General features: G+C 45.7%; 1 protein-coding gene and 2 long non-coding RNA genes across 7 annotated transcripts in view; 2 read left to right on the top strand and 1 right to left on the bottom strand.

The window, feature by feature from the left end:
- Positions 1 to 26996, bottom strand: part of 4732471J01Rik (RIKEN cDNA 4732471J01 gene) — a 189599-nt gene that overhangs the window by 79220 nt on the left and 83383 nt on the right. The window lies entirely within an intron of this gene.
- Gm38967 lies at positions 357 to 4012 on the top strand. Its single transcript, XR_881898.3, has 2 exons — positions 357 to 1198; positions 3507 to 4012. It is a non-coding gene; the product is annotated as a predicted gene, 38967 (long non-coding RNA).
- On the top strand, positions 9551 to 25496 carry Ceacam1 (carcinoembryonic antigen-related cell adhesion molecule 1). 5 transcript variants are annotated; one of them, NM_001039185.1, is made up of 9 exons: positions 9573 to 9727; positions 10495 to 10854; positions 12394 to 12678; positions 13146 to 13400; positions 15125 to 15400; positions 20761 to 20881; positions 21678 to 21730; positions 22318 to 22349; positions 23298 to 25496. In NM_001039185.1, the coding sequence occupies exons 1-9, from the start codon at positions 9664 to 9666 to the stop codon at positions 23415 to 23417; spliced, it is 1566 nt and encodes a 521-aa protein (NP_001034274.1). In that variant the 5' UTR covers positions 9573 to 9663; the 3' UTR covers positions 23418 to 25496. The 5 variants fall into 5 exon arrangements, with proteins under 5 accessions (XP_030098464.1, NP_001034274.1, NP_001034275.1 ...); XM_030242604.1 differs by lacking the exon at positions 20761 to 20881 and having other exon boundaries at positions 9551 to 9727; positions 23298 to 23325; NM_001039186.1 differs by lacking the exon at positions 21678 to 21730.

Genomic DNA, 26996 nt, shown 5'->3' with positions numbered 1-26996 from the left:
ACTGGCAAGTTTAAAAGTTGTCTAGTCTTTTGCCTTCTATTCATTCTCCTTCAGGAATTGTTATGCACAGAAAAGATATTGTAGAGTGCATATTCTTAGCACACACACAGAGTAAGAAATTAAAGACCTATGTAGAAAGGTTTCTGAATTGATTCTGAAAGGAAAAATGAGAGTTCATCAGTTAGCAAAAAAATAGACCCAGCAAAAATTGTGGTACTGTGGGGCTGGAGAGATGGCTCAGCAGTTAAGAACACTGACTGCCCTTCCAGAGGTCCTGAGTTCAATTTCCAGCAATCTCATGGTGGCTCACAACCATGGGTAACAGGATTTGATGCCCTCTTCTGTTGTGTCTGAAGACAGTGGCAGTGTACCCACATACATTTAAAAATAAAAATCAAATAACAGTTAATAGGAAACAGGTTGTAGACCTGTTTATAAATAGTTCTTTGGGGTTATTCCAATCTTCATCGTCAGCAATCCAGTCCACTAGAACAACACCAGCATGTATCAGCAGCAGCAGCAGTCCACTAGAACAACACCAGCATGTATCAGCAGCAGCAGCAGTCCACTAGAACAACACCAGCATGTATCAGCAGCAGCAGCAGTCCACTAGAACAACACCAGCATGTATCAGCAGCAGCAGCAGTCCACTAGAACAACACCAGCATGTATCAGCAGCAGCAGCAGTCCACTAGAACAACACCAGCATGTATCAGCAGCAGCAGTCCAGTCCACCTGGCAATAACCACTCACAACTCAGCAATGGCAGTTCAATTCAGAAGAAACCACATGGCTCCACCTATTGGCCTGAGTCTGCAGAGTCAGCAAGTAGCCAAAGGAATATCACAAGAAGTTCTTCAGCAAGTTACTCTCTACCAAGTTACAGCAAGTGAACATTAGCAACGTGATGCAAGGCAAACCAACACCAGAGCCTCCTCCCACTCTCTGTGGGGTCATATTTACATTATTTCTAAACATCACAGGCCCTCTCCTGTGTCTGCTTCAGCAAAACATCCTTTCACCTGTATGCACCTGCAAAACAGCAGATAACATAACTGAGTTTCCTAAGAACCAGAAATTTCCACTTCATAGATGTCTCAATGTTGCAGAGGCATCTCAGGTGACTGTTCAACACCAGCTGTCTCTGTCATATCTACAGTTTTGGAAGCTGCTTGCTCTGAACTTCCTGTTTACTCAGGTAAAATGTATCTTTCTCACGTCTTTGGTGGGAATGAAGACTATATAGTTATAGTCTAAAAGTTTCCTTGTTATCACATTCAGAAAGTTAAAACTCACAAAAGAGGTTCACGTTTATAAACATATAAAGTTTAAGTTGTGCAGGATCTAAGAGGATGTTTTAAAGGTTGATAAAAACAAGTTATAACTGTTGAAATGTCAAAGATGTTTAAAGATGGCAGATGCAAGCTGTAAAGGTCAGAGAATCTGAAAGCTTTAATAGTGATAGAAAGTGACTTAGGTGCAGAGCTTTGGACTCACCAAAATAGGATCAATAGTGGAGCACTTTCTCCAAAGTTGCCAGGTAAAAAGGACTGGACATTTGTGAATGTAATTCTTACCTGATAATTGTTCTTATTATATATCATCTATTGATTTGAGAGAAAGACCCTTTATTTGTCTAAAAGGGGAAGATGTTGGGATAATGTCTTGTGTAAAGGTTACCTTTGTATTATTCCAATGTTGATTTCTGTGGCAAAGATTTGAGTACAGGCCAACCTTGTTATTGTTATTTTTATGAAACTTTACCTGTCTAAGTGTTTTGTAAACATTCTTCTCCATCCTTCTGATTGGTTTACTAAAGAGCTGAATATCCTATAGCAAAGAGGAGAGGACAGGAGAGGGGAGGGGAGCGGAGGGGGAGGGCAGGATGGGGCGGGGCGAGGCGAGGCAAGGAGAGGAGAGACATCTGTCAGAGATTAAAAACTGTGGGAAAGAATCAGGCACAGGGGATTGGCCAGCAAGATGCAGAGGGAGAAACAGACGCTGGGACTGATTGGCTAAGAGAGAGGTAATGAGCCATGTGGATTAGGATAAATAAGTAAATTGAAGCTATACAAGCTGGTTGGGAACAAGCCTAAGCTAAGGCCAAGCTTTCATAATCACAAAAAGTCTCCATTCATTACCTTGGCAGCCAGTGGGTCAAACCAGTCCAGTGATGATATTACCAAAAGTGATCCAGTGCAATCCCCATCAAATTCCAAAAACACAAAAGCATATCTGTGAAGAGAAATAGAAAACACTACATTCACTCAGAAGCACAAGGTCCCAAATGGCTAAAGCAACCACGAGCAGAAGGGGGAGTGCATAGGAGTCACCATATTTAGGTCAAATATACTAAGAGCAAACATAACAAAGCAATATGGGACTGGCAAGAAAAGGGACATTCAAAACAGCGCAGCAGGACATAGGACCTAAAGTTGAACAGGATTTCCATCTTGCCTTACACTGGTCATTAGTCTGCTGGCCATGGACTCTCTCAGCCTATAGACAACTCTGTGAGGTGTTTTCTTGATTTGTAATTGATGTGGAAGGACCCAGCCCTCTAGGAGTAATGCCACCCCTGAGTATGTGGCCTCAAGTTGTATTAAAAAGCAGTTTGAACAAGCCTTGGGAGCAAGCCAGGAAGCAACAGTCTTCCAGGGACTCTGCTTCAGTTTCTGCTATGACTTCCTTTCAAAATGGACTTTATATATATATATATATATATATATATATATTGTATATTGTAAGACAAAAGAATTCCTTCTTACCCTAGTTGCTTTGCTCGTGGTGTTTATCACAGCAATAGAAAGCAAACTAAGTCACCTAGTTTCCAACAGTCCCAATATCTACAGACATCTCCCACAAGCCTGCTCTAAAATTGTCTTCTTCTCATGTCTCTGAGGATATTACTTTGCCTCCTGGCCATCACTCACCAGAAGAGACCAGGTGATTATAGGGGAGTCACCTAGACAGATGACAAAGCTGTCCCAGAAAGGTCAAGAGGACATGAACAGACCCCAGACACAGCTCAGCCCACACAGGCAGGTAGCATCTCTCCCTGAGACTATTCATAGGATGATGAGGTCCACATTCTCTCTTAGGTCACACAAGTCCCATCCTCCTGCACATCTAGGACACAAATCTTCTAAGATAACTGTTCCTGGGCTTCCATTCCTGGATCAGAACCTAACTGGTGACACCAGTGACAATGGTTCCATCCCCTCCCCAGTCATCACTCCACTGGCCCCTTTCCAGACCTCACAGACAATCTCTGTCACTTTCCTGCTGGGAGTAAATCCCACTTCCCAGAGCATTGAGATTGCTCAATGGGCAGACTGGGCTCAGCAGGGTTTCTGTATCACAAGAGGGAATAAACCACAGGGTTTAGGAAGGACAGGGGCTCCCTCTGATGCTGGCAGGGCCAGGGCCAGGACATGGCAGAGGTTAGCCCTGGGGTAACCTGGTCTCGAAAATCAAGTGATCCTGATTAACATTCCTACTCAAAGTGTGTTCTAGAGGACTGGGCCATGAAGACAGAAGGGCAGAAAGGACTGGAAGGCCACACTGAGAGCAGAAGAGGTTAGGGACTCAGCCCGTGTGTCTCTGGGTGCTGCTGCTGCCTGTCTGAAAGTTCAGCTTCAAGGAAGGACAAGAGGCCTGGCACCAGAGCAGCAAGGCACGGAAGCAGTGCGGGAGCTGAAGCGCTTCTCCACAGAGAGAGGACAGAGCAGGCAGAAGAGACCATGCTGTTCAACCTCATGGTGCAATAGGGTAATGTCCTTAAGCAGGGAGTCCTGCTCACTAGTGTCCACTTGAGGAAAACTCCTTCCTGTGTGCGCCCCAGCGCAATACCATCCAACACAATGGACTCTCTAAGGAGCCCTTAAGTGTCCACTTCACACATGCAGCAGGGTGGGAAGCAGTGACTAAGGAATGGGGTTGTGTATGACCAAAGTATATTTTCACGTGGGTGTGGAGTTGTCAAATAATTAAAGTACTTTCAAAAAAGTAAGTGGCTCCAATCCTCTTCACTATTTGAAGAAAACAGAAAAAAAAAAAAAAAACTTAGAACACAAAAGTGCCTCCACCGACCCTCATTCGAAACCTGGGGGGGTGGGGGGGGGAGGGGAGGGGAGGACAAGAGCAAGCAAGCTGGTCTACCTCCCAAAGGCTTAATGTTCTGGAAACTATTAAACACTTTCAAATGTGAAAAATTAAATTGCTTTTAAGTTTTAGAAGAATTTGCATTAAAAAACAATAGTTGGTTTTGTGAATGAATACTGGCCCTCATGCTTTAGTCAAGTTTACTTAAGTCTTCTGGATAACTTTATGTCAACTTGACACAGGCTATAGTCATGTCAGAGAAGGGAGCTCCAATTGAGAAAATGCATTCTTAAGATACAGCTGTAGGCAACCCTGTAGGGAACTTTTTAAATTATTGATCCATGAGGGAGGGCCCAGACCATTGTGGTTGCTGCTGTCCCTGGGCTGGTGGTCCTGGGTTCTATAGGAAAGCAGGGTAAGCAAGCCAGTAAGCAGCCCCCCTCCATGGCCTCTGCATCAGCTCCTGCCTCCAGGCTCCTTCCCTATTTAAGATCCTGTCCTGCCTTCCTTTGATGATGAGCAGTAAGTAATAGGGAGGTGTAAACCAAATAAACCCTTCGGACCCAAAGTTCCCTCTGATCATGATGTTTCATCACAGCGACAGTAACCCTCAGACAGCAAGTTTGTGAATTAAATCTACAAACGGAAATGAGAATATGCAGAGCAGGAAAACATTTATAAACTATACTCACAACAAATAACTGGTACAACTCAGAAAAAGCCCAATACCTAGTTATCATGGAAATACAAATTAAACAGCTGTGAGATACCAGCCCACCCCAGTTAGAATAGCTATAATCAAAGTAACTGATAACAAATGTTGGGAGAGGTGTTGGTGGCTTTTTAATAAGTGTTTGGTTTTCTCTTTACCCGGGTAGCAGCTCCCGAATAATAGACTGGAGTATTATATTTATTTAAAGGTTTAAGGGCACAACTGAGCAGTATGAACCTATTTTAATCCTCTAAGCTAATCTGGTGGCCTCCCAGCCCAAATCCCCAAGATCCTTGCATTTTATGGCTTTCTCTGCTCCAGCTGTTTCTCCATCATGTCTCATGGACTCTCTCCCCTTGGCTAATCTCTCTTCCTCCTCTCTGTTTCTCTCCCTTCCTTCCTCCCTCTTTCCCTCCCTCCCCTGGATGGGAGGAAGTCCAGTCCTATTCTATAAACCCTGCTCAGTCATTAGCTGATCAGCTTTTATTGACAAATCAGAGAATAAATGGGGACCAATGCTTACACAGCCCTGAAGCAGGAGACACAGTATAGATAGTTACCTGGCAAAGGGGCACAGAAATCAGCATTATACAAGGTTAATATTTAAACAATATGCAATAACATTATGCCTACAGAGAGAGTGTGGGGGGGAAGAGAAACACACACTCATTGCTGGTGGGTGTGCAAATTAATAGCCATTATACAAAGCTGTGTGGAAGTCTCTTAAAAAATAGCAATACCATATAACGCAGCTATTTCACTGGACATATACCCAGAGAACCTGTACCCTACCATTGAGATATCTGCACTCCCATGATTACAGCTGCTCCATCCCATATAGCAAGGAAGTAGAACCAACCTAGATCTCCATCAATATATGAATGCACAATACAAGTCTACCACACACTCACACATACACACACACACACACACACACACACTCACACATACACACACACACACACACACACACACACACTGTGAAGTATTGTTCGTCTCTACAGAAAGATGAATCACAAAGTTTACAGGGATGTGGATAGACTTAGAATATATCATGTTAAATGAGATCATTTGATCTCAGGAAGAAAACCCCATATGTCCTTTCTTGTTTGTGGATCCTAGCTCTAATGTCTGCATGTACACATGTAATTACATATATAACATTAGGAAGGAGAACATGAAGGGGTTTGGTCTGGTTTGGTTTGGTTTGGTTTGGTTTGGTTTTCAAGACAGGGTTTCTCTGTGTAGCCCTGGCTGTCCTGGAACTCACTCTGTAGACCAGGCTGGCCTGAAACTCACAGAGATCCTCCTTCCTCTGCCTCCCGAGTGTTGGAGGTGTGCGCCACCGCCTGGCAATGGTGTGGTAGTTCTAAGGAGACAAAGTGCTCCCTCATGGGCTCACACATATGATGTACCTGGTGTGGGCCCTTTGGATGCTCTCTCGCATGTAACCGGTTTTGACGTAAAACAGGCCCTTAGCAAGCAGTGTCCACGTGGGACTCCATGCGGGGCTGCTGCCTTACTGGGAGGCCTGGATCTGAAGTTCTGTCTTTCATCCTTTGAATATTCCTGTACAGTGTAGTTCTTGTAAGTACCAACAATTAGGGCCCATAGTTCTTTAAACAAGAATTTCACCTATAAAAACTATAGAGAGTGAAGACACTCATAAGTATGCTTAAATAATCATAATTATGAATTTATAAAACAAATTCCAAGGAATGCTGACTCACTGCTACTGCATCTCAAATACTAACACACCAGGAATTACACACACTAAGAAGCTTCCTTTTTGTGGTTTTTAATGTTACAATTCTTTTTTTAATATATGTATATAATTTTTATTAGGTATTTTCCTCATTTACATTTCCAATGCTATCCCAAAAGTCCCCCATACCATCCCCCCGACTCCCACTTTTTGGCCCTGGCGTTCCCCTGTACTGGAGCATATAAAGTTTGCAAGTCCAATGGGCCTCTCTTTCCAGTGATGGCCGACTAGGCCATCTTTTGATACATATGCAGCTAGAGTCAAGAGCTCCGGGGTACTGGTTAGTTCATAATGTTGTTCCACCTATAGGGTTGCAGATCCCTTTAGCTCCTTGGGTACTTTCTCTAGCTCCTCCATTGGGGGCCCTGTGATCCATCCAATAGCTGACTATGAGCATCCACTTCTGTGTTTTCTAGGCCCCGGCACAGTCTCACAAGAGACAGCTATATCAGGGTCCTTTCAGCAAAATCTTGGTAGTGTATGCAATGGTGTCAGTGTTTGGAGGCTGATTATGGGATGGCTCCCTGGATATGGCAATCTCTAGATGGTCCATCCTTTTGTCTCAGCTCCAAACTTTGTCTCTGTAATGTTACAATTCTAAAATATGCTATTGTTGGTGAATGAAAGTGCTTTGCTTTAAAATTTAGAAGTCAGAATAAAGCAATTATAGAGAAAGCACAGTTCTAGGATATTGCTGCCCAGGAACAAGATGTACAACTAAGTTACTAGACACATGGGAATGGGAGATCAACCTCATTAGTCACCGTGGAACTGCAGATCAAATGGCAGTCAGTCTCATTTCACAGATATAATAGTCTCTAGCTAAAAAAAAAAAAAAAAGGAATGGATCCTGAAAAGATCTATACACTTGGGATCTTTCCTGGAAACCTTAGTGCTCAACTCCTCCACAGTTTTGAAAGCCTTGTTACCATCCTTAGGGCAACCCAGATGTGAGCTGCAGGTCTCCTCCTGAACACCAGGGGGCGAAATTGGACCATATAATCAACAGAAAAAACTCCTGAGCCATGACCACCCCTTGTATATTTTCTTTATTTACATTTCAAATGTTTTCCCCTTTCCAGGTCTCCCCTTCAGAACCCCCCTATCCTTACCTCCCTCCCCCTACCTCTATGAGGATGCTCCCACATCCACCCATTCTCATTCTCCTGCCCTGGCATTCCCCTACACTGGAGTATTGAACAGCCTCAGGCCTGAGGGCCTCTCCTCCCACTGATATCCAATAAGGCCATCTTCTGCCACATGTTTGGCCAGGGCCATGTGTCACTAATGGATACAGAAAATGTGGTACAGCCGGGCGGTAGTGGCGCACACCTTTAATCCCAGCACTTGGGAGGCAGAGACAGGCGGAATTCTGAGTTCGAGGCCAGCCTGGTCTACAAAGTGAGTTCCAGGACAGCCTAGACTATACAGAGAAACCCTGTCTCGAAAAACAAAAAAGGAAGAAAGAAAGAAAGAAAGAAAGAAAGAAAGAAAGAAAGAAAGAAAGAAAGAAAGAAAGAAAGAAAGAAAGAAAGAAAATGTGGTACATTTACACAACAGACTACTAATCAGCCATTAAAAACAATGACTTCATGAAATTCATAGGCAAATGGATGGAACTTGAGAATATCATCCTGAGTGAGGTAACTCAGTCACAAAGGAACAAACAAACAAGATATGTACTCACTGATAAGTGGATATTAGTCCAAAAGTTCAGAATACCCAAGATTCAATTCACAGACTATATGAAGCCTAAGAAGAAGAAAGACCAAAGTGTGGATGCTTCACTGCTTCTTAGAAGGGTGAACAAAATCTTCACAGGAGGAAATACGGAGACAAAGTGTGGAGCAAAGACTGAAGGAAAGGCCATCCAGAGACTGCCCCACCTGGGGATCCATTCAACATATAGCCACCAAACCTGTACACGATTGTGGATGTCAGGAAGTGCTAGCTGATGGAAGCCGGATCTGTCTGTCTCCTAAGAAGCTTTACCAGAGCCTGACAAGTACAGAGGCAAGGCGAAAGCTCACAGTCAACCATTGGACTGAGCATGGGGTCCCAGATGGAGGAGTTGGAGAAGGGACTGAAGGAGCCGAGGGGGGTTTGCAGCCCAGTGGAGGGAGCAACAGTGCCAAGAGGCCAGACCCCCACAGAGCTCCCGGGATCTGGATGACCAACGAAAGAATACGCAAGAACCTATCTTGCAACCTGGATTGCAGTTTCCATCCCAGTTGACACACCTGGAGCCAGCTCCCTCACCTAACCATACTCTGTCCTCCTGGCTCTTTCCTGTATCTCTGAGAACTCCATTCTGCAAGGACAGCCGATGTGGTCCCTTCCATCCTCCATCATCCATGGGAGAGATGGGAAATCCCAGGGCATTCACCAAGGAGAACAGAGCCATCCTGGGACGGTTACGGAGGGCACGGGCAGACCTGAATCACATTTGGCCAGCACAGGAAGCTGGGGAGGTCTCCCTGGCACCCTCCATAGGAAGGTGGAGCACACAGTCCTCTTTCCAGGACACACAGGTCACCTCCTCCTGCACACCCAGGATATGAAGCCCCTGAGACAACTTGTATCCTAGGATCAGACACATGACTGGTGTCATCAGTGACGATGGATCAGGTCCTACCCAGTCATCACTCAGCTAGGCCTTTCCTTAACCCTCCAGATAACTCTGCCACTTCCTGCCTGGAGTAAACCCCACCTCTGTGAGCATTGAGAGCAGGGCACAGAGGGCTCCCATGGGGGTTTGTGTCACTCTAGGCTACAGGAAATGCTGGAACTCCTGCTGCAGTTGACAGCCCCAAGGCCAGGGCACAGGGCACTCCTCAGCCTTGCTGCTCGGAGTATGTTCTAGAACACTGAACTGGAAAGAGGAATAGAAGGACGGGAGGCCCACACTGACAGGAGTTCAGCATTGTCAGACTCACAGGCTCCACCCCCAGCCCACGTGGATCTGGGAGGTGCCCTCCCCTGGGAGGAGACAAAGCTCCTTTAAGAAAAGCAGGGCAGATATCAGGGCAGCCTGGCTTAGCAGTAGTGTTGGAGAAGAAGCTAGCAGGCAGGCAGCAGAGACATGGAGCTGGCCTCAGCACATCTCCACAAAGGGCAGGTTCCCTGGGGAGGACTACTGCTCACAGGTAAGGAGATATTCCTTCCCAGTAGAGAGCAGGGGAGCTCAGAGACTGGCTGGGCTCTTCTGGGAGAGGAAAGGAACCTGAGAAGGGACATCTGGCTTCTGCTTGAAGCTTGACGGCAACAGGAAGCTCTCAGTGAGTGTGAATTGGCTAGTGGTGAGGAGTAACTCAGTTCTTTGCTATTGTTAAGTTTATCGCACTGGCTAGGATATCCTGAAGACTGAAGTCCACAACTCTGTCAGGGTGACTCTCCACGTAAAAACCAAACTGGGGCAAGTAAACAGAATTATTGCATACTACACTGAGAAATTTGCAAATACACTAGGCTCTGGGACACTGATTTGCAAACAGGTATATGAGCATGTTCCAGGCAGCAGGGATTAAGCCAAAACCCACCTAGCCCTGCACACAAAGCCCTAGTTCTATGTGTAAAACGGCAGACCTGCGAGGGCATCTAGGTGGGGTCAGGTTGGCAAGCACTTCAGAAAAAATCAAAGCAGAGAAAGGCCAGAAAATGAAGGTGCAGGGTCTTTAGAGGAGGGGGTCAGAGAAGATAGGCCTACACTCAGCAAAGACTCTGAGTGTGAGCTGGGGTCTGAGGGCAGTGAGAGGTGAGCTGTGTGAATGCCGGAGAAGAGCGTTTCCTACAGTGGAAAGATGAGGAATGGAGGTGATCTGCTGGCCACCACCCAATAGGACACAGGCACAGCAAGGCTGAGAGGTTTTGCAAAGGTCCTAAGATTGATAGGTCTTTCTCTCTTCCCTCTTAGCCTCACTTTTAGCCTCCTGGAGCCCTGCCACCACTGCTGAAGTCACCATTGAGGCTGTGCCGCCCCAGGTTGCTGAAGACAACAATGTTCTTCTACTTGTTCACAATCTGCCCCTGGCGCTTGGAGCCTTTGCCTGGTACAAGGGAAACACTACGGCTATAGACAAAGAAATTGCACGATTTGTACCAAATAGTAATATGAATTTCACGGGGCAAGCATACAGCGGCAGAGAGATAATATACAGCAATGGATCCCTGCTCTTCCAAATGATCACCATGAAGGATATGGGAGTCTACACACTAGATATGACAGATGAAAACTATCGTCGTACTCAGGCGACTGTGCGATTTCATGTACACCGTAAGTAATTATCTGTAACCTCGGCGTCATGGGTAGAGTTAATCCTGCTTCCCACACAGCACTGTCAATCCTTGATGACTCAACTATGTCCCCTACATTGTGGTGGGAGCATTTAGTTCGGGGCACACAGAGGGGAGAAATACAGCAATAAACCGCGATGCCTCACTTGGACCCACTCCTTCAGAGAAGAGATTGTGAGGTAACTCAGTGTGAGGATGTCAGACTCTGCACAGTAACTTAGGCTGCTTATCCTGAGCATGGCCTCGAGAAAGACCCTTCAGGGCTCAAGCAGGGCCTGCCTGAGGAAACCATGAGAATCTCACGGAGAGGTGAGCACCAGGAAACTTTGCTCCAGACCCAGCCTGGACTCCAGGAACCCTGGGAAGTTGTTAGCCTGGGTTGAGATTTGCCCTCTTGTTAGAGCTGACAGGGACAACGGTTGATTGTAGGCTGGTAGGCTGTTGACAGTCAGCCTAGACTAGAGCCATGTCTGAGGTAGGTCACCTGGGTATCTCCTTCTGAGACCCAGTGTGCTCTGCGTACATGGAGAGGTATGAAAGACAACTAGCCAACTGTTGTGATGTTCCTGTGAGACTTCCCAGGAAAATCGAGAGCCCTAAAATGATAGGAGGAAACCGTGTACAAATGGCAGCTCCTTGCTCTCCAGGGTGTCAAGCCCAGGGATTATTTCCTGCAGCAAATAGTAACAGACTCTGGTCTATGGAAGGTCAGATCATTGCTCCTTTTAAGGTTCATTTGCAGGCATGGCAATGATCATTTACCATATGTCCTATTATGGGGAAACTGAGGCAGTAGATACAGTCACTGAGTCAGGGTCACATAGGCCCTGGGTGGCATGAGTTTATCTGTCCAGAGCCACATCTCCAGCCTCCCCACCCTGGAGATCTTATTAGGCACTTGTTATTCTTTTAGATAATTTCTTGCACTCAGGCTTCTCTTTTGGGGGATCTCTTCTTACTCATGTCAGTCAACACCAAACACCCGACAAAATTGGCCCACCTTGTAGCCCGGCCCAACCTGAATGCTAGGCAACTGCAAGTCTCTTGTGTGAGGTATTTGACAGGCTGTGAGGATTCTCTGGGAAGCTCAATGGGAAGTGTCCTCACTGCCCATCTGTAGGACAACCCTGAACAGCAAAGGCTTGGAGGGCACCTGTCTACCCTGAGCAGCAGCTGTCCTGGAAAATGGAGGGAGTCGACAGATTGTGTCTAAAGGCAGACAACCAGTCAGTGAGTACCAGGACATAAGAGGAGGTCTCTGATTCTGAGACTTGGATCTGTGCATCAACAAACTGCAGCTCAGTTACTCAGGAGAGAGCCTTGCTTCTCCCATACACAGTGCAGGAGACCCCATCCTCTCTGAGCACTCAGATACTCCATCTGCCTATAATTTGCCTCCTGCCTGGTTCTCTAAGGATCTGGGTTGGCAGGGAGGTAAGAGACCAGCTTGGATTGAAAGAGGCCATTGTAAAGATCAGAGGTACCACACAGGGCAATCTTCTCTCTATTATCTGCACAGCCATATTATTAAAGCCCAACATCACAAGCAACAACTCCAATCCCGTGGAGGGTGACGACTCCGTATCATTAACCTGTGACTCTTACACTGACCCTGATAATATAAACTACCTGTGGAGCAGAAATGGTGAAAGCCTTTCAGAAGGTGACAGGCTGAAGCTGTCTGAGGGCAACAGGACTCTCACTTTACTCAATGTCACGAGGAATGACACAGGACCCTATGTGTGTGAAACCCGGAATCCAGTGAGTGTCAACCGAAGTGACCCATTCAGCCTGAACATTATCTGTGAGTAACTTCTTCCCCATCCTTGCTACAGCTGCCTAAATACAGAGAGCTAGAGCCGGGACACACATTCGCTTCTGGGTTCATGACAGACCCACCACATATATATATCTAGGTGGGCCATGATATGCTGGCCTAGCCCAAGCACATGAAGCCAGGCGCAGTCCTGAGCTAGAATGAACTGGAGGGATTACTCCTATCTAGAGAGGATCAGGGTGATGGAGACACAGGGGACATCTCAGACTCAGGCTCAGCGAACACTTGAGTGTCCAGTGGGGCTGTTCTCTGTGTGTTAGTGATGGACCAGGACGCATGCACACTACATGAGTACCCTTCTATTAACCTTCACCCAGGCTCTGGCTGGGACCTGCTTAACTGAAGTTATAGCACAGATCCTGTAGCCTTCTAGAGACCAGGATTTCCCCTTCCCTCTGCTGACGTCACATTTGGCTTTATTCTGTTTGCTCCAGATGGTCCGGACACCCCGATTATATCCCCCTCAGATATTTATTTGCATCCAGGGTCAAACCTCAACCTCTCCTGCCATGCAGCCTCTAACCCACCTGCACAGTACTTTTGGCTTATCAATGAGAAGCCCCATGCATCCTCCCAAGAGCTCTTTATCCCCAACATCACTACTAATAATAGCGGAACCTATACCTGCTTCGTCAATAACTCTGTCACTGGCCTCAGTAGGACCACAGTCAAGAACATTACAGTCCTTGGTAAGTGGATCTCTGAAGTATCAGCACCAGGGTTGGAGTGGAGTCTTTTGGTGTTCTGGGAAGGTGCAAACCAGCATCATTTCCAGCCTGTTTCTATGGGAACAGGCAAAATGCAATCCTCCCCAGAGCTGCTTCCTCCATCCCTGTATCTAACCCCTTTCTGTTTCTCCTGGCTGATCTGGCATTGAACTTGGAATGGAGGAGGAGGTTCTCCCAGCCTTGAAAAGCCTCAGGTGGTGTAAGGGACTTCCCAAGGGAGGGAGATTTCCTTCTGTCACTAACCCATGCCTTCTGCCATTTCCATCTTCCTTTGGTGATCTCCATGACTGAGAAGGAACACTCAGGGCTTTGAACTATGCGCACATTCATTTTCTCCAAGTGAGAGGAGAAAAATCCCCTCAGATGGGGACCAGCAGCTCTGAGCTCTGCTCCCAGATCTGTTCCTGTCTCCCTGAGTGATGGGATGGGAAGACTGGGTTACAGGAGATAACTGGGAGCCCTGTGCTGAGATGGGGTGAACCACGTTGCAGGGAATTTGATGATGCTTTTTCACTTGCTCTTCTCAAGGTTTAAAAATAAACATAGGCTGAGTGTGGTGGTGCACACCTCTAACCCCAGCACTGAGGAGGGAGGGGCAGGGGGAGATTTATGAGATTGAGGCCAGCCTGGTACACATAGTGAGTTCCAGGCCAGCCTCAGCTGCATAGTGAGATCCTGCCTCAAAAATCATAAATAAATAAATAAATAAATAAATAAATAGTGAAAGAAAAGGCCACTGGTGGTCAGCAAAGAGTACATGGGGATTTGCTTGTTCCCAAAGACTGGAAAAGTGAAAAAGTGAACTTTGGGGCAGTTGGCTCTGAACTGTGTCCTGGCTCTAAAGGTCCAGCTGTGTGAGCCCCAGACACCAGCACTGGGTGATCCCTGAGAACAGTGAAGGGCACTGGCTTGCAGAACAGGGACCTTCCTGTTGAGTTTCTGTGTAGAGGAAAGGACAAGGAAAGCACCTGGTGACTCTGTGGTATGCTCCATGTGTGGTGGCTCACACCTCTAATCCCAGCACTCAGAGGGCTGAAGCAGATGGGTCTCTGAGTTTAAGGCTAGCCTGGTCTACAGACCACGTTCTAGGCTATCTAGGACTGTACAGTAGTGAGACCTTGTCTTTTAGAGAAATCTGTAGTGAGCACCAGAGTGGCAAGCTGTTGATAACACTGTGACCATTCACTTCCTCACTGTGGTATTTAGTCCCTATCCATGGGGCAAGGAAATAACATTTTTCTTCTCATAGAAATTCTTTAGTTTGGGATTTCTCCCAGTCCTGTGGTCTAGGCTTTGACATCTTTAAGATTAGCTGGGCCAACTTAACCGCATGACAAATTAATTACAGAATAGAGAGCTATTTTGTGACAGAGGTACCTGATACCGCACTCACTGAAAGTTAGCACAAAAAAAAATCATTGGGAAAAACATTGCTCCCTGGTGAGGTTTCTGGATTTATGGAATGGAGAGGCTCCTGGTGAGGAATCTATACAAATGCCCTGAGACAAGGGTCACTCTGAGTGATCTGGGTAGGAGGAGTTTACATCTCTCTCCTTACAGATCTTACCTTGAACTCTAACATGTGACCCTACAGAGGACCGTTTCATTCTGTGGGCCCTGTGAGTTGGTTGAGATCTCTAAGGATGAAGGACTCTCAGCTGGTCCCCTCCTCTGTTTGTCCACAGAGCCAGTGACTCAGCCCTTCCTCCAAGTCACCAACACCACAGTCAAAGAACTAGACTCTGTGACCCTGACCTGCTTGTCGAATGACATTGGAGCCAACATCCAGTGGCTCTTCAATAGCCAGAGTCTTCAGCTCACAGAGAGAATGACACTCTCCCAGAACAACAGCATCCTCAGAATAGACCCTATTAAGAGGGAAGATGCCGGCGAGTATCAGTGTGAAATCTCGAATCCAGTCAGCGTCAGGAGGAGCAACTCAATCAAGCTGGACATAATATGTGAGTGACCTTGCCACCCTTCTTATTACAGAGTGTTGACGGTGGGTGCAATTTATCAAGGGTGTGAAAAATGGGTAAAAGTTTCAAGGAGAAAAATACATCTCAAGATACAAATACAGCCACCATGGCGATGGATGCGAATCAATTCACAGTAAAACACATAATAAGCTAAGCATGGCACCTTTAATCCCAGCACACCATAGGGATCTCTGAGTTCCCAACCAGCCTTGTCTACATAGCAAGTTCCAGGTTACCCTGCAAATACAGACTACAAGTCTTTTTCTTGTTTTTAAGTTGGGATGTTTGGGGTTTTTTGTTTTGTTTTGTTTTGTTTTGTTTTTCCACTAGTGTTGGAGTTTCTTGCACATTCTGAATATTAACCTCTTGTCAGATGTTTTACTTACAAATATATTCTGCTATTCTAAAAGCGGACTTTTTTGTCACTTTCCTGGTAAAAGCCTTTGTTTATTATTAGTAATGGTTTTTAAATTGGCACAAAAATTGAATACATTTAAGTGAAATTATATCTAGATACAGGAATGATTAAAACAAGTTGATTGACACAGTTGTTACTTCCTTTATACTTTTTATGCTAAGACATTTAAAATTTATTGTTCATTTCTTTGCAATACATTATGGCTGACTATAATTCCCCTGATGTGTCAGACCTGTCAAAACCTAACCTTCTGGTCTGTCTTAAACCTTGGACCCTGACCAGTGACTCCCCATCGCTCCTGCTCCACGAAGTCTCTGGTCAGCTTCATTCCACTCTCTCCTTCCACATTGTTGAGATCATGGAAGAGACTGTGTGGAGTTTCCCACGCAAGGCCTGTCTCACCCAGCATCCTGTCCTCTAGGCTCTTTCACAGAATCACATGACAGAGCTGCCTCCTTTTAAAGGTCCAGTGGCACTCCTATGTGAAGATACATTCACATTTTCTTACTTATTCATCCACTGATAGACATTTACTGTCCATGCCTTGATTATTGTGAAAAGTGCCACAAAGACCTGCTGGGCTGTATGACTGATAAGATCCTCTGATGCACAAACATTTTCAATTTTGCTAAAGTCCACTTTATCTATTTTTATCATGGCCCTATGCATCTGGCACCATGACAGAGAAACTGAGCCAAATTCAACCTCAAGAAGCTTCCATCCTGTTTTCTAAAAGTTTTATGGTTGGTGTTCGGCTCTGATATTAGGGTCTTTGATACACTTAGAATTGATTTTTATATGATGTAAGGTGATGGCTTAGAAACAATCACTCTTTTCCCTGGATATCCCATTTCCCCAATCCCTTGTTTAAAAGATAATCCTTCTATCATTGAGCAATCTTAGCCTGATGAAAACTCTTCTGGTCCCAGGTGCAGTTGGACAGCAAGAATGCTTTCCAAATTCTGTAACTGGAGAGGACACCTCTGCTTTACACCAACTAACTCTTTCAAAAGAGCCAGGAGAGATGAATGTTCATAACACCAAAAAATGACAAATGAAGTGAGAGATGTGCCATCCTCTCTGATCTGACAGCACATTATAGTATACATGCAAAACATATACAGTGGCCCATAAACATGCACATTTATCATGTTCAACTAATCTTGAATTGAATCATTGGCCAGTGTACATGAGCAGTTCTGAGCTGTCTATTCTATTTCACTACTCTATATGTCTGCTTTTCTGTCAGACAGTTCGGTTATTGTGGATTTGTACTAAAATTATTGTTGTAGAAAATTTTAATCACAATCTGGAGTTTCTACTCCACCTTTGATCATTCAGTTCTCAGAAAAAAGACACACAACTTTTATTATTTACACTAAGCCTTAATCTGTACTAGAACTGGACAGATATCTACCCTCTATGCTATTAAAATCTATTTCCTGTCAATAACCCCAAGATATTACTTAATACGTTTCATCTGGGCTGATCTTAACTCCAATTGGCCAGGCCTCAGGGCCATGTTTTCTTGACTCCTAACCCATGGCGACATTTTTTTCCCTTACCATCATCCTCCTTCCTCCTCCCCCTCATTTTCCTACTCCTTCCCTCCCTCCCTCCATCCCCACCCCACCCCACCCCCCGTTTTCCCTGGATCCCTTAGCAGGAACCCTAAAACCCACCTATGTCTCTTCTGCCCAGCTATTGGCTGTTGGCATCTTTATGTACCAGTGAGAAATAACTGTCTGGTCTCTGGGGCAACCATGTCTTGGGGGCCCACACTTAGCATTTCAATACACAGCAAATTGGCTACAGCCAATTACTGGAGGGATTAGAGGGTGGACTAGAAGTACCTGGTTAGAGAAGGAGGGGGAGATGGACAATGAGCCATCCCACGGCCAGGAGAAACAGCTAGTATCTAGGGTTCACCACTGTGGAGGTAGACAGGCCAGCAGCAGAATAGATTATGGGTAATCCTATAGTAATTGCCAAAGCCAAATAAAATAACCATAGCCTGAGTCTTGTTTATATGTAAGCTAGTCGGGGATAGGCTTAAATTGATTGTACTATAATTATGAAATCATGAAGGATGTCCATGCAATTTTCTTCCTCCTTTTCAGGATACTTTTAAGGTTAGGTGTGATGGCACTTCCCTCTAATCCCTGATCTCAGGAGGCAGAGATAGCTGGATCTCTGAGACATTGAGGCCAGCCTAGTCTATATAGTAAGCTCCAGGACAGCTAGAATAGACATTTCTATTTCTGTATAAAATATCACTGGGGTTTTAAGCCAATGTGCATAGGACTGACAGAACACCATAGTAATATCATCATCTGTCTTAAAAAGTCTGTCAGACAGTCTGGCTCATGACTGTGATACCGGCCACTCGAGAAGCTGAGGCAGAAGTACCAAGGAAGAGTGCCTAACATAACTAGTTCAAGGCCACCCTGAGAAATTTCGTGGCACGCTGTTTCAAAACAGACGTTAAAAGGCAGAGCTCAGGATATAGCTCAGTGGTAGAGCATTTTTTACTATGCTCAAGCCCTGGGCTCAGTCTCCAGCAATGAAACAATAACAACATTGAGAGTGTGACCTCCAGCCCATCTAACCTGGCATCTCTCAATTCTTGTCTTCTTTCATCATCTCTGACAGCAGTATTTGGTAGTGCAAGTCTTTTATCTCTTTAGCAGAGTTGATTCTAAGTATTCATTCTCTCCAGTGCTCTCCTTAATAAAATACTTCCTTACACTCTGTCCAAATGGTTCACTGCTAAGGCTGGGACTGTTGCTCAGAGCTGAACCCTTGCATGAGATCCTAGGTTCAATCTCTAGAGCGGCCAGGAGGAGGAAAGGGAGCTCTGACTGTGTGTGGTCAGTAATAATATAGAGGAATACAGCTCTCTCGGGTAGGTTCGTTTTGTTAGCCAACATTTTGCTGGTTTTACTAATTTAGTTCAGAGAATGTCCTGTAGAATGTTAAGGATCTTCTAAAAACAAGTTTGTGTCTCCTACAGATATCTACTTTCCCACTTTATATATCACTTTCATGTCATTGTCTACACTAATGGTTCTGTGTAGGGCTCCTAAGAATCTTTTGAACAAAAGTGGCCACAGCAGCATCCTGTGTTCTCCCTGATCTTACAGGCAAAGCTGTCAGTGTCCCCACTGAGTACCATATTGGCTGTGCATTTCCGCGTGTGGCCTTTGTGACACTGGGCTAGAGACCAGTGTTCAGTGTTTTTGTCAGTAAAGGCTGTGAAATTTTGTCAACTTTTTTATTGATCCAGTCTTATTGGTTATACATCTGTTCAATTTTATGTTTCTTCATGCTTCCATCTCTGCAGAGTCCAGGATTCTAGGAATGTGTTTGTTGCTTCGAGGCCACCCAGCTGCTAGCATATAACTATTGAGGGCTCTTAGAATTCTTAGTATTCTGAAGAGTGGATGGTAAGGTCTCAAATTTCAGTAACAGCCACCCCTTTTTTCCAAGCTAATCTGGGGAAAGGTTGCCATTGTTAATCATTCTGACCTTGCGGTGTGTCAGCTTTCTGTACCCTGGTCTCTGCCTTGTCCTCTTCATTCTGATCACCACTTCCCTCGTTTCACTAGTTTGGCAGAGCTTTGTGAGGCAAGGGTCTCATTATATAGCACAGACACTTCTCAAACTCAGAATCCTCCTGCCTCAGCCTCTGAATGCTAGGATTCTAGGATGCAGTACATCCTTTACCTGGCTCATAGTAGTTTGTAAGTATTTAATATAATAACCAAGTAACATTTTTGCCAAGCTCCCACACACAGAGGGTAAGAAAGTGTTAGCTATACCTATTCTTGCCATCAGTGTTAGCCTTGACATCAGGCAGCCAGGCTTCCCTCTGATTAACCACAAAGAGTTAAGTACATTTAAAAACAAAAAACAAACAAACAAACAAACAAACAAACAAAAACCAAAACATTTTAAGCCTCAGGCATTTCCACTCTTTAAATGGAAGTAATTTCAATGTGATAGACTCACCATATAGATAAAGACAGATGCAAACACAGGGACAGCTCCATCATAAATATTATTAACATGGTCACCAACATTACCATTATTAATCACTCTTGAGAAAACTGGCCAGGGCTGAACCTCAAATGGCTGTATTAACAAAGAGTAAAGAGGTATGAAAGGTGTTAGTACATCAGGGGCTGGAACACACGTGTCATTCAAAAAGTGAAACTACATGGATACTAAATAAAAAATGAGAGAGAACTGGGGTGGGTCTATTCCAAAATTTCAAACCTAGTAAGTTATTAGTTTTCATTCTCCGGGATGGAGCTCTGATGGGCTTAGACATGAAGGTGATCCTGGGGAACCCTTAGGCCACACGCAGATATGACCCCATGGAAGCAGAGACGGTGTGTCTTCAAGTGCGGTACAGCTCAGAGTTCCTGCCAAGTTGAGACTGAGTGTCCACAGTCACACAGCAGAGGAAATGGGCTCTTACAGAGTCTGCCTTGCTTTCCTACCCCACTGCACAGAGCATGACCTCTGTGCCTTCTGGCAATTAGATCATGGCCATAAGGGACCACTTACTCATGGCTGCCACACTGAGACCCTGTGGAACAGATGTAGCCATGAAAACACTGGAAGTTTTAACATGCACAACAGCAATCGTCCTGTCTCACATTCCCACAGGTTATCACCAGGATAGAATTGATGGAATTGGGGGATTGGAAGGAAGAGGGAGAAAAAACTTAGGACAACGATGCGAGGGGAAGAGGCATTTGCTAAGGGCCTCACACTTTAACTCATCCAATTAACTTTCCCACAGAAAATATATCTCCCAAAACAGTGAACAGAAATAACATCATGCTGAAAACTGTCCAGGACCCACCACTAGAAAAGACTTTCACTTCATTCCTTTTGTGTTTTCTTTCCCTGACAGTTGACCCAACACAAGGAGGCCTCTCAGATGGCGCCATTGCTGGCATCGTGATTGGAGTTGTGGCTGGGGTGGCTCTAATAGCAGGGCTGGCATATTTCCTCTATTCCAGGAAGTCTGGCGGGTAGGACAGTCTTTCCTTTTTTGTTTGCTCCAAGTCTTAGTGTCATGCTTGGGAGTGGGCAAGGGTTTCTTTCTCTCCCTCTGCCTGAGCTGGACCCCTTTCTCTCCTTTCCTAAACTTCTGCTTCTCAGCACTGATCCTGTGGGCGATGCCTCCCTGTCTTCATGGTCCTTGAATGCCTCTGTTTCTTGGTATCACTCCCACCTACTTAGAGAACAGATTCAAGTATGTCCTTCTGTCCTCCAGTCAGGAAGCCAAAGTCCAGGAAGAGAGAGAAGGGAGGGACTCCAAGAAGCAGCAAGACTATGCAGGTAGCATGTCCTGCTGACTGAAGCAGCAGCAGGAAGGACAGGGATAGGTTGAGAAGAAACCCTAGGATGAAGAAAAAGCATTAAAATCCTCTTGGTCAAGAACATGAGTAGAAACAGAAGAGCCACCTGCGTTAAGACAGACAGGGCAGGGTCAAGTAAGGCAGGTGCAGGAGCACCTGAGAAGCTACAGCCTGGGGACACAGCTCACTCACAGTAAAGAGCCAGCCCTGGGTGTGGTCATGGCACCAGGAGCAAAGGAGAGCAAACTCCCCGTCCAGAAAAGAGGGAAGAACAAATACTAGCAGGCATCATGATTAGATTAAGCACACAGACACCAGGAGGAAAGGCAGTGCCAAGTTGATGCGATGGGGCATCACTGACACCAAGGAACTCTCAGGAAGAAGCTGCCCACAGAGTCCACCCCAACTCCAGGAGCAAAGGCCCCGTGTGTGGGAATAGTAGTCACAGTGTCTCATATTTATTTAGGGGAAGTGACCAGCGAGATCTCACAGAGCACAAACCCTCAGCCTCCAACCACAGTAAGTAAAGCCAATCACATGATGAGAATTGGTGTTATACCATGTTTCCTGTTCTGCCAGGGGATCCTGGGATTGTAGACCATGCCTTCCTCTCAGAATTTTCATAGAAGAGAGCTCTACTTCCCAGTGCTAAGGATCCTACAAATCATACCCTTCCTAGCTACAGAATGGCATGAGATAGCCTTGGAGAAGGGCTCATTCCACCTAGGCTAGACAGGCCATAAAGAAGTCATGTTTCCAGGAGCCATCCTAGTGTCATCTTCCCTGCATCTATTACCAATGTGGGAGTTCTACCTTGGGGAAACTTTTTTGTTTTGTTGGATATGGGTGCCATGGCCTCTATGTTCCTCCTTGCTATTGGGGCATGCTGCTGAGAATCAACTCTGGGCATCTTGTGAACTGGGTAAACGTGGATGGCTCTATCCCACTCCTCCTATGACACTAATGCAATGGGTCCAGACCAGACTGGGGAGGGGGAGCCAATTCATGAACTGATGATGGGTCCCCTCCCCCCCTTCTTCCCCCTCCACCTGCTAGAAATCACAAAGCCTTATTCATGTGCACTGATATCTTTCTTCCTCCCCTAGATCTGGCTCCTTCTGACAACTCTCCTAACAAGGTGAGCACTGCCACTTTTGCTGGCTGTTTGTGCTACAAAATGTCTCTGAGGAAACTTGGGATATCTGTATTGTTTTGATTTCTTTGTTTGTTGAGACAGGATCTCACCATGCAGCCTTGGCAACCTTTGAACTATGTAACCAAAGTTGGCCTTGAACTGTGGCCATACACTTGCCTTAGCCTTTCATGTGCTGGGATGACAAGTGTGTGCTACCACACCAAGCTGAGAAAAGTATTCTTGAAGAGACACAACTGTGAAATCCAGTATGGGTCTCTACTCCTCAACACTGCACAGAAAGACAGACTGGTCAATGGGTCCCATGAGTCTACTACAAGAGTGTGTGTTGGAATTATCTCTGCCCTGTGGTTAATTTCTGGCTATGACTCCTAGAATTCCATGGCTCTTGTCAAGGAACTAACTCTGTGATCCTCAAGTTTGGTCACCTAGACAATGGGCATTCTGCCTACCTCAAAAAGAGGACAAAAGAATACAGCAAGTTGGCTTGTGCACAGCCCGGCCCACGCAGGGCAGCACATCATACTCTCTCCTCCAGTCTAGACCTGCTCTGACCTCAAAGCAGGGCTTCCATTCTAATGGGTCTGAGATCCTCTTCCTTCATTTTATAACAATTTTACCAAGATTTCATCATTTAAGCCTTTCAACAGAGTACACACATAGACCAAAGAGTGCTTTAAGTCATAAGGACACTTTCACAGTGGGAACTTTCACAAACCTGTCCTCCTCCCCAGACACACATTGCTGTCACATTTCCTACAGAGGGCAAAGGCAGTCTGACAGTGCACATCCTCGCACACATCTGGCTTTCATTCTGCTCTGTAGCCCATCTGGATGTCTGACTGTGAGTGACAGGAGCCCTCTCCCACCGCTGCAGCAAGGTGAGGCTCAGGCCTGTGGTGCTGAGTCACTGATCAACTCTCATCCTTTCAGGTGGATGACGTCGCATACACTGTCCTGAACTTCAATTCCCAGCAACCCAACCGGCCAACTTCAGCCCCTTCTTCTCCAAGAGCCACAGAAACAGTTTATTCAGAAGTAAAAAAGAAGTGAGCATAATCTGTCCGTCTGTCCTGCTGGCTGCACCAGTGATGCATTCCCGGATTCTGTTCCTCACTGGAGGGTCTCAGCACACACACACACGTACACATGCGCGCGCGCACACACACACACACACACACACACACACACTTACACACACACTCATGCATTCACTCTATTGACTCCTTCAGTGTCTATAGAAGAAAAGGTGGATCCTGGAGCCTACAGAAAACTCAACCCTTCTAGGCTTTCAAATTTGGCTGAGAGTGAGGTATCAAAATTTCTCACCCTTTCACTTTCCTGACCCAGATTGTTGAAAATTGACCTATTCAGAGCACCTTCATTCCCCTCCCAACTCCAAGTCCTGCCCTATCAGAGTCTGACTTGAATTTCCATAAACCTTGGAGGTCACCTAAGTGCTTACGCCAAACAAAACAAAACAAAACAAAACAAAACAAAACAAAACAAAACAAAACAAACCAGAAGCAGGAAATGGCCAGTCCCATATCTTTAAAGGCTGATTGGAAGCCACCATACATGAGAAGATCAAACCTCCATGGGCAATCTACACACCCGACAACTGTCATGCTTACCCATCTGGGACATTCGAGTCTCTGAACCTTGTGCCCTCACGCCTGAGCCCTTCTCTGAGCCTTTCTCCAGAAAATCCACTCACAGCAACTAGAGAGGCTCTTTGTCAGCAACTCCAAGCAAACTGCTAGGCAGGATTCAGAAGAAAAGACAGCATCTCTAACATCCACCAGGAAGGTGCCCAGAAAAGCAGAGCTGGTGACTTTGGACTGACAGACATCTGGAGTGTGAAAAAGCAGCACAGAGCTAACCTTCGGAGAGTGTTGAAATTATTTGAAAAGAAGCCATATTTGGAGGTATTGGAGTTTTCCTCTTTCTGAGACAATCCACTATTTGAAAATTGTAGCTACTGAATTGCCTCTCAGTATGCGAGCTGATCACTTTGCCTTAGGGCCACTAGATTTCTGTCTCCCTTAGCCCCTCAAGCCCTTTTGATCATGAGTTCCAAACCAAAAATAAATAAATGAACAGTGAGGCAGTCCCTTGCAGTACCACTGTCATGGGTCAGGCTAAGCCTCCTGCTTTTCTGAATTAGTCAAGAAAAGCCTTGGTTTCCCTTTTTCCATCTCTTTATCTTGTCTTTCAGATACTGGCCAGAGCCTGGACACTCTTCCTCTGAGATCTCCAGCTTCTCTGCCTTCTTGTGTTTCTTTTAAACTCTAACAAAAACTGTTCTCACCTTCAAAAAATAAAATAATAACAAGCTTTCCACATCCCCACCAAAGAGGGACCCAGCTAGGTTTCTGGAAACCCAGCACCAGCCTCCAGCTGCCCTTCTGCAGTGTTTCTGCCTCTGTTTCCCTTTCGTTTTGACTTTTTTCCTTCTTTTGAGACAGAGTTCCAGCATGGAGCCTGTGCAGGTTTCAATCCCACAGTAACACCTTCTGCAGCACCCCACCTGCTCAGACTGCAGCCCTGGCCACCAGGCCTGGCTACCTGGACATTCTGTCTGCCCTGCACTCTCAGGAAACCTTGGCCTCTGCTACTGTCTGTTTGGCTCATTCAAAGTGTGTCCTTAAAGGAATGCAGTCACCCATGCCAGAGGCAGTGTTTACAGCCTGGAATGCTCTGCACTTCCAGTGGACCAGTGCTCCACCGGAAGTGGGCTGTTAGCAGGGTCCTCTCACCTGGCCCTGGCCTTTCTGTAGCCTTGAATCCTGCCTTCCCCACCAGGGCACCAGGGATGAGTGCAGCAGCAGGAGGAGAGGCAAACAGTCACCTCAGGAACCTTCTGAGCTAAGGCACACCCTCTGTGCCTGTCAAGCAAAGGTTGTATTGGATATCAAGTGTTTGGTCTCACGCCAAGCCAACAGGCTTTGGAGAGAATTAATTAGTTCTCCTACTCAGGGATTTCTTTCAGTCCTAACACAGCCTGTGTATATTTTGCTTCACCCACGCAATGCTGGATTATTTAATTTTGCCCGGCTTAAGACAAATCTGAGTTACTTGTAAATTTGCTCTATGTTCATAATAAAAATGTATTATATATCACTGATAGCACTTTGTGGGGTTTTCTGTCTATTTGTTTCTGGTTTTGCCATGCTTTGGATGGAAGCCAGGGTCTTGCATGTGCCAGACACACGCTCTACAACTGAGAAACTGACACAGAATACTAACAAGAAGGGAACAGGAGGTGCTGGAGAGAGTTCAGGGGGAGGGAACATGTGGAGTTGTTTGTGAGTTGAAAGCTGCATTATTGCCTTTGAGTGTCTGGAGCCACTTGGGTGGGAGGAGTGGTTTACTGTGGTGGAATCCCCAAGGCTTCAGCCACTCAAAGGCAGTACTGCAGCCCTCAACTCAGAACAATCTCCACACTGAACTCTCTCCAGAACCTCCTGTTCCTTTCTTGTTACTACGCCCTGTCTGTCCTCTTAAACCTCTGACCTGAATGAGTTGCACAAATTAATGCCATTGAGTGTTACTCTATCATTTCATGTCCTTCATTTGCAAGCCATGCAAATGCAAGTGTGGCCTGCCCTTCCCCACCCCATTTCCACACCCGAGACACTGGAGGCAGCGCAGACTGCACTGGGATGGGGTCAAAGGTGTGCTAGCCTCACATTGAGTTTTCCATCATCTCAGACCTCGGTCAGAGATGCTGCATCCACCACCAACAACATATTGCCCTGATGCCAGTCAGTTCTCAGATGCTTTCGGTGTCCCCTAACCCACCCTCCGCTCAGCTCGAAGATCTCAGCCAATGGCTGTTGCATGTATTTCTCAAGCCCCTACCTCCTCCTGGAAGTTATAGCACCTGCCTTCAAATAATTTTTCATTTAAAAAGGCTCATGGCCCTCCGCACAATAATTCCTTTATTTTACATTTATTTTATGTGTGTGTTAAAGCTGTTTGTTTTTTAAACAGAGTCTCCCTATATAGCCCTGGCTGACCTGGAACTTCATCTGTAAACCAGGCTTCCCCTAAACTCACAACAATCTGCCTGCTTCTGCCTCCCAAGTGTTTGAATTAAAGACAGGAGCATCAGACTGGGTCCCCTAATGGGTTTTTTTCAACCATACACATATTGTATGTCAAGTATGTTTTCACTTCCCCATCACACCCTCAAGTGATTCCTAAATTCTCATCAGATGTATCCCCTACAACCCGATCCCCTCTAGCCTACGCACACATATAAATCTTCGTCCCAGTGCTGTGCCCAAGACGACAAGCAGCATGCTTCTCCCTTGTGGTTACCCACACCCTTCGTCATAAGCAGTTCCACACTGAGCATCCAAGTGAGGACAATAGATTCAAGCAGGACACAAACTGTGTGTGGTTGACAATGTCTCCCTGATGGCCAATGTATATTTTCATGAAAGATACAGAAATGAGAAGATGGGTCCTTTCTCTAGGGAACAGAAATCCCTAAGACAGAAGACACAGATAATAACAATTATACAAAATTTGAAAGGGACAAATGTCTCAAACAAGACAGAGAAGTTAAGAGCTGAGGGGGCAGCTCAGAGACAAAGCACCTGCCCAGGAGGGTGGGGCTCTGTG

The sequence above is a fragment of the Mus musculus genome, chromosome 7, assembly GCF_000001635.26.
Source record: "Mus musculus strain C57BL/6J chromosome 7, GRCm38.p6 C57BL/6J".
In the NCBI taxonomy this organism is placed as follows: Eukaryota; Metazoa; Chordata; class Mammalia; order Rodentia; family Muridae; genus Mus; species Mus musculus.
The sequence above is the reverse complement of the archived record's forward strand: the minus strand, read 5'-3'. Positions and strand labels throughout refer to the sequence as shown.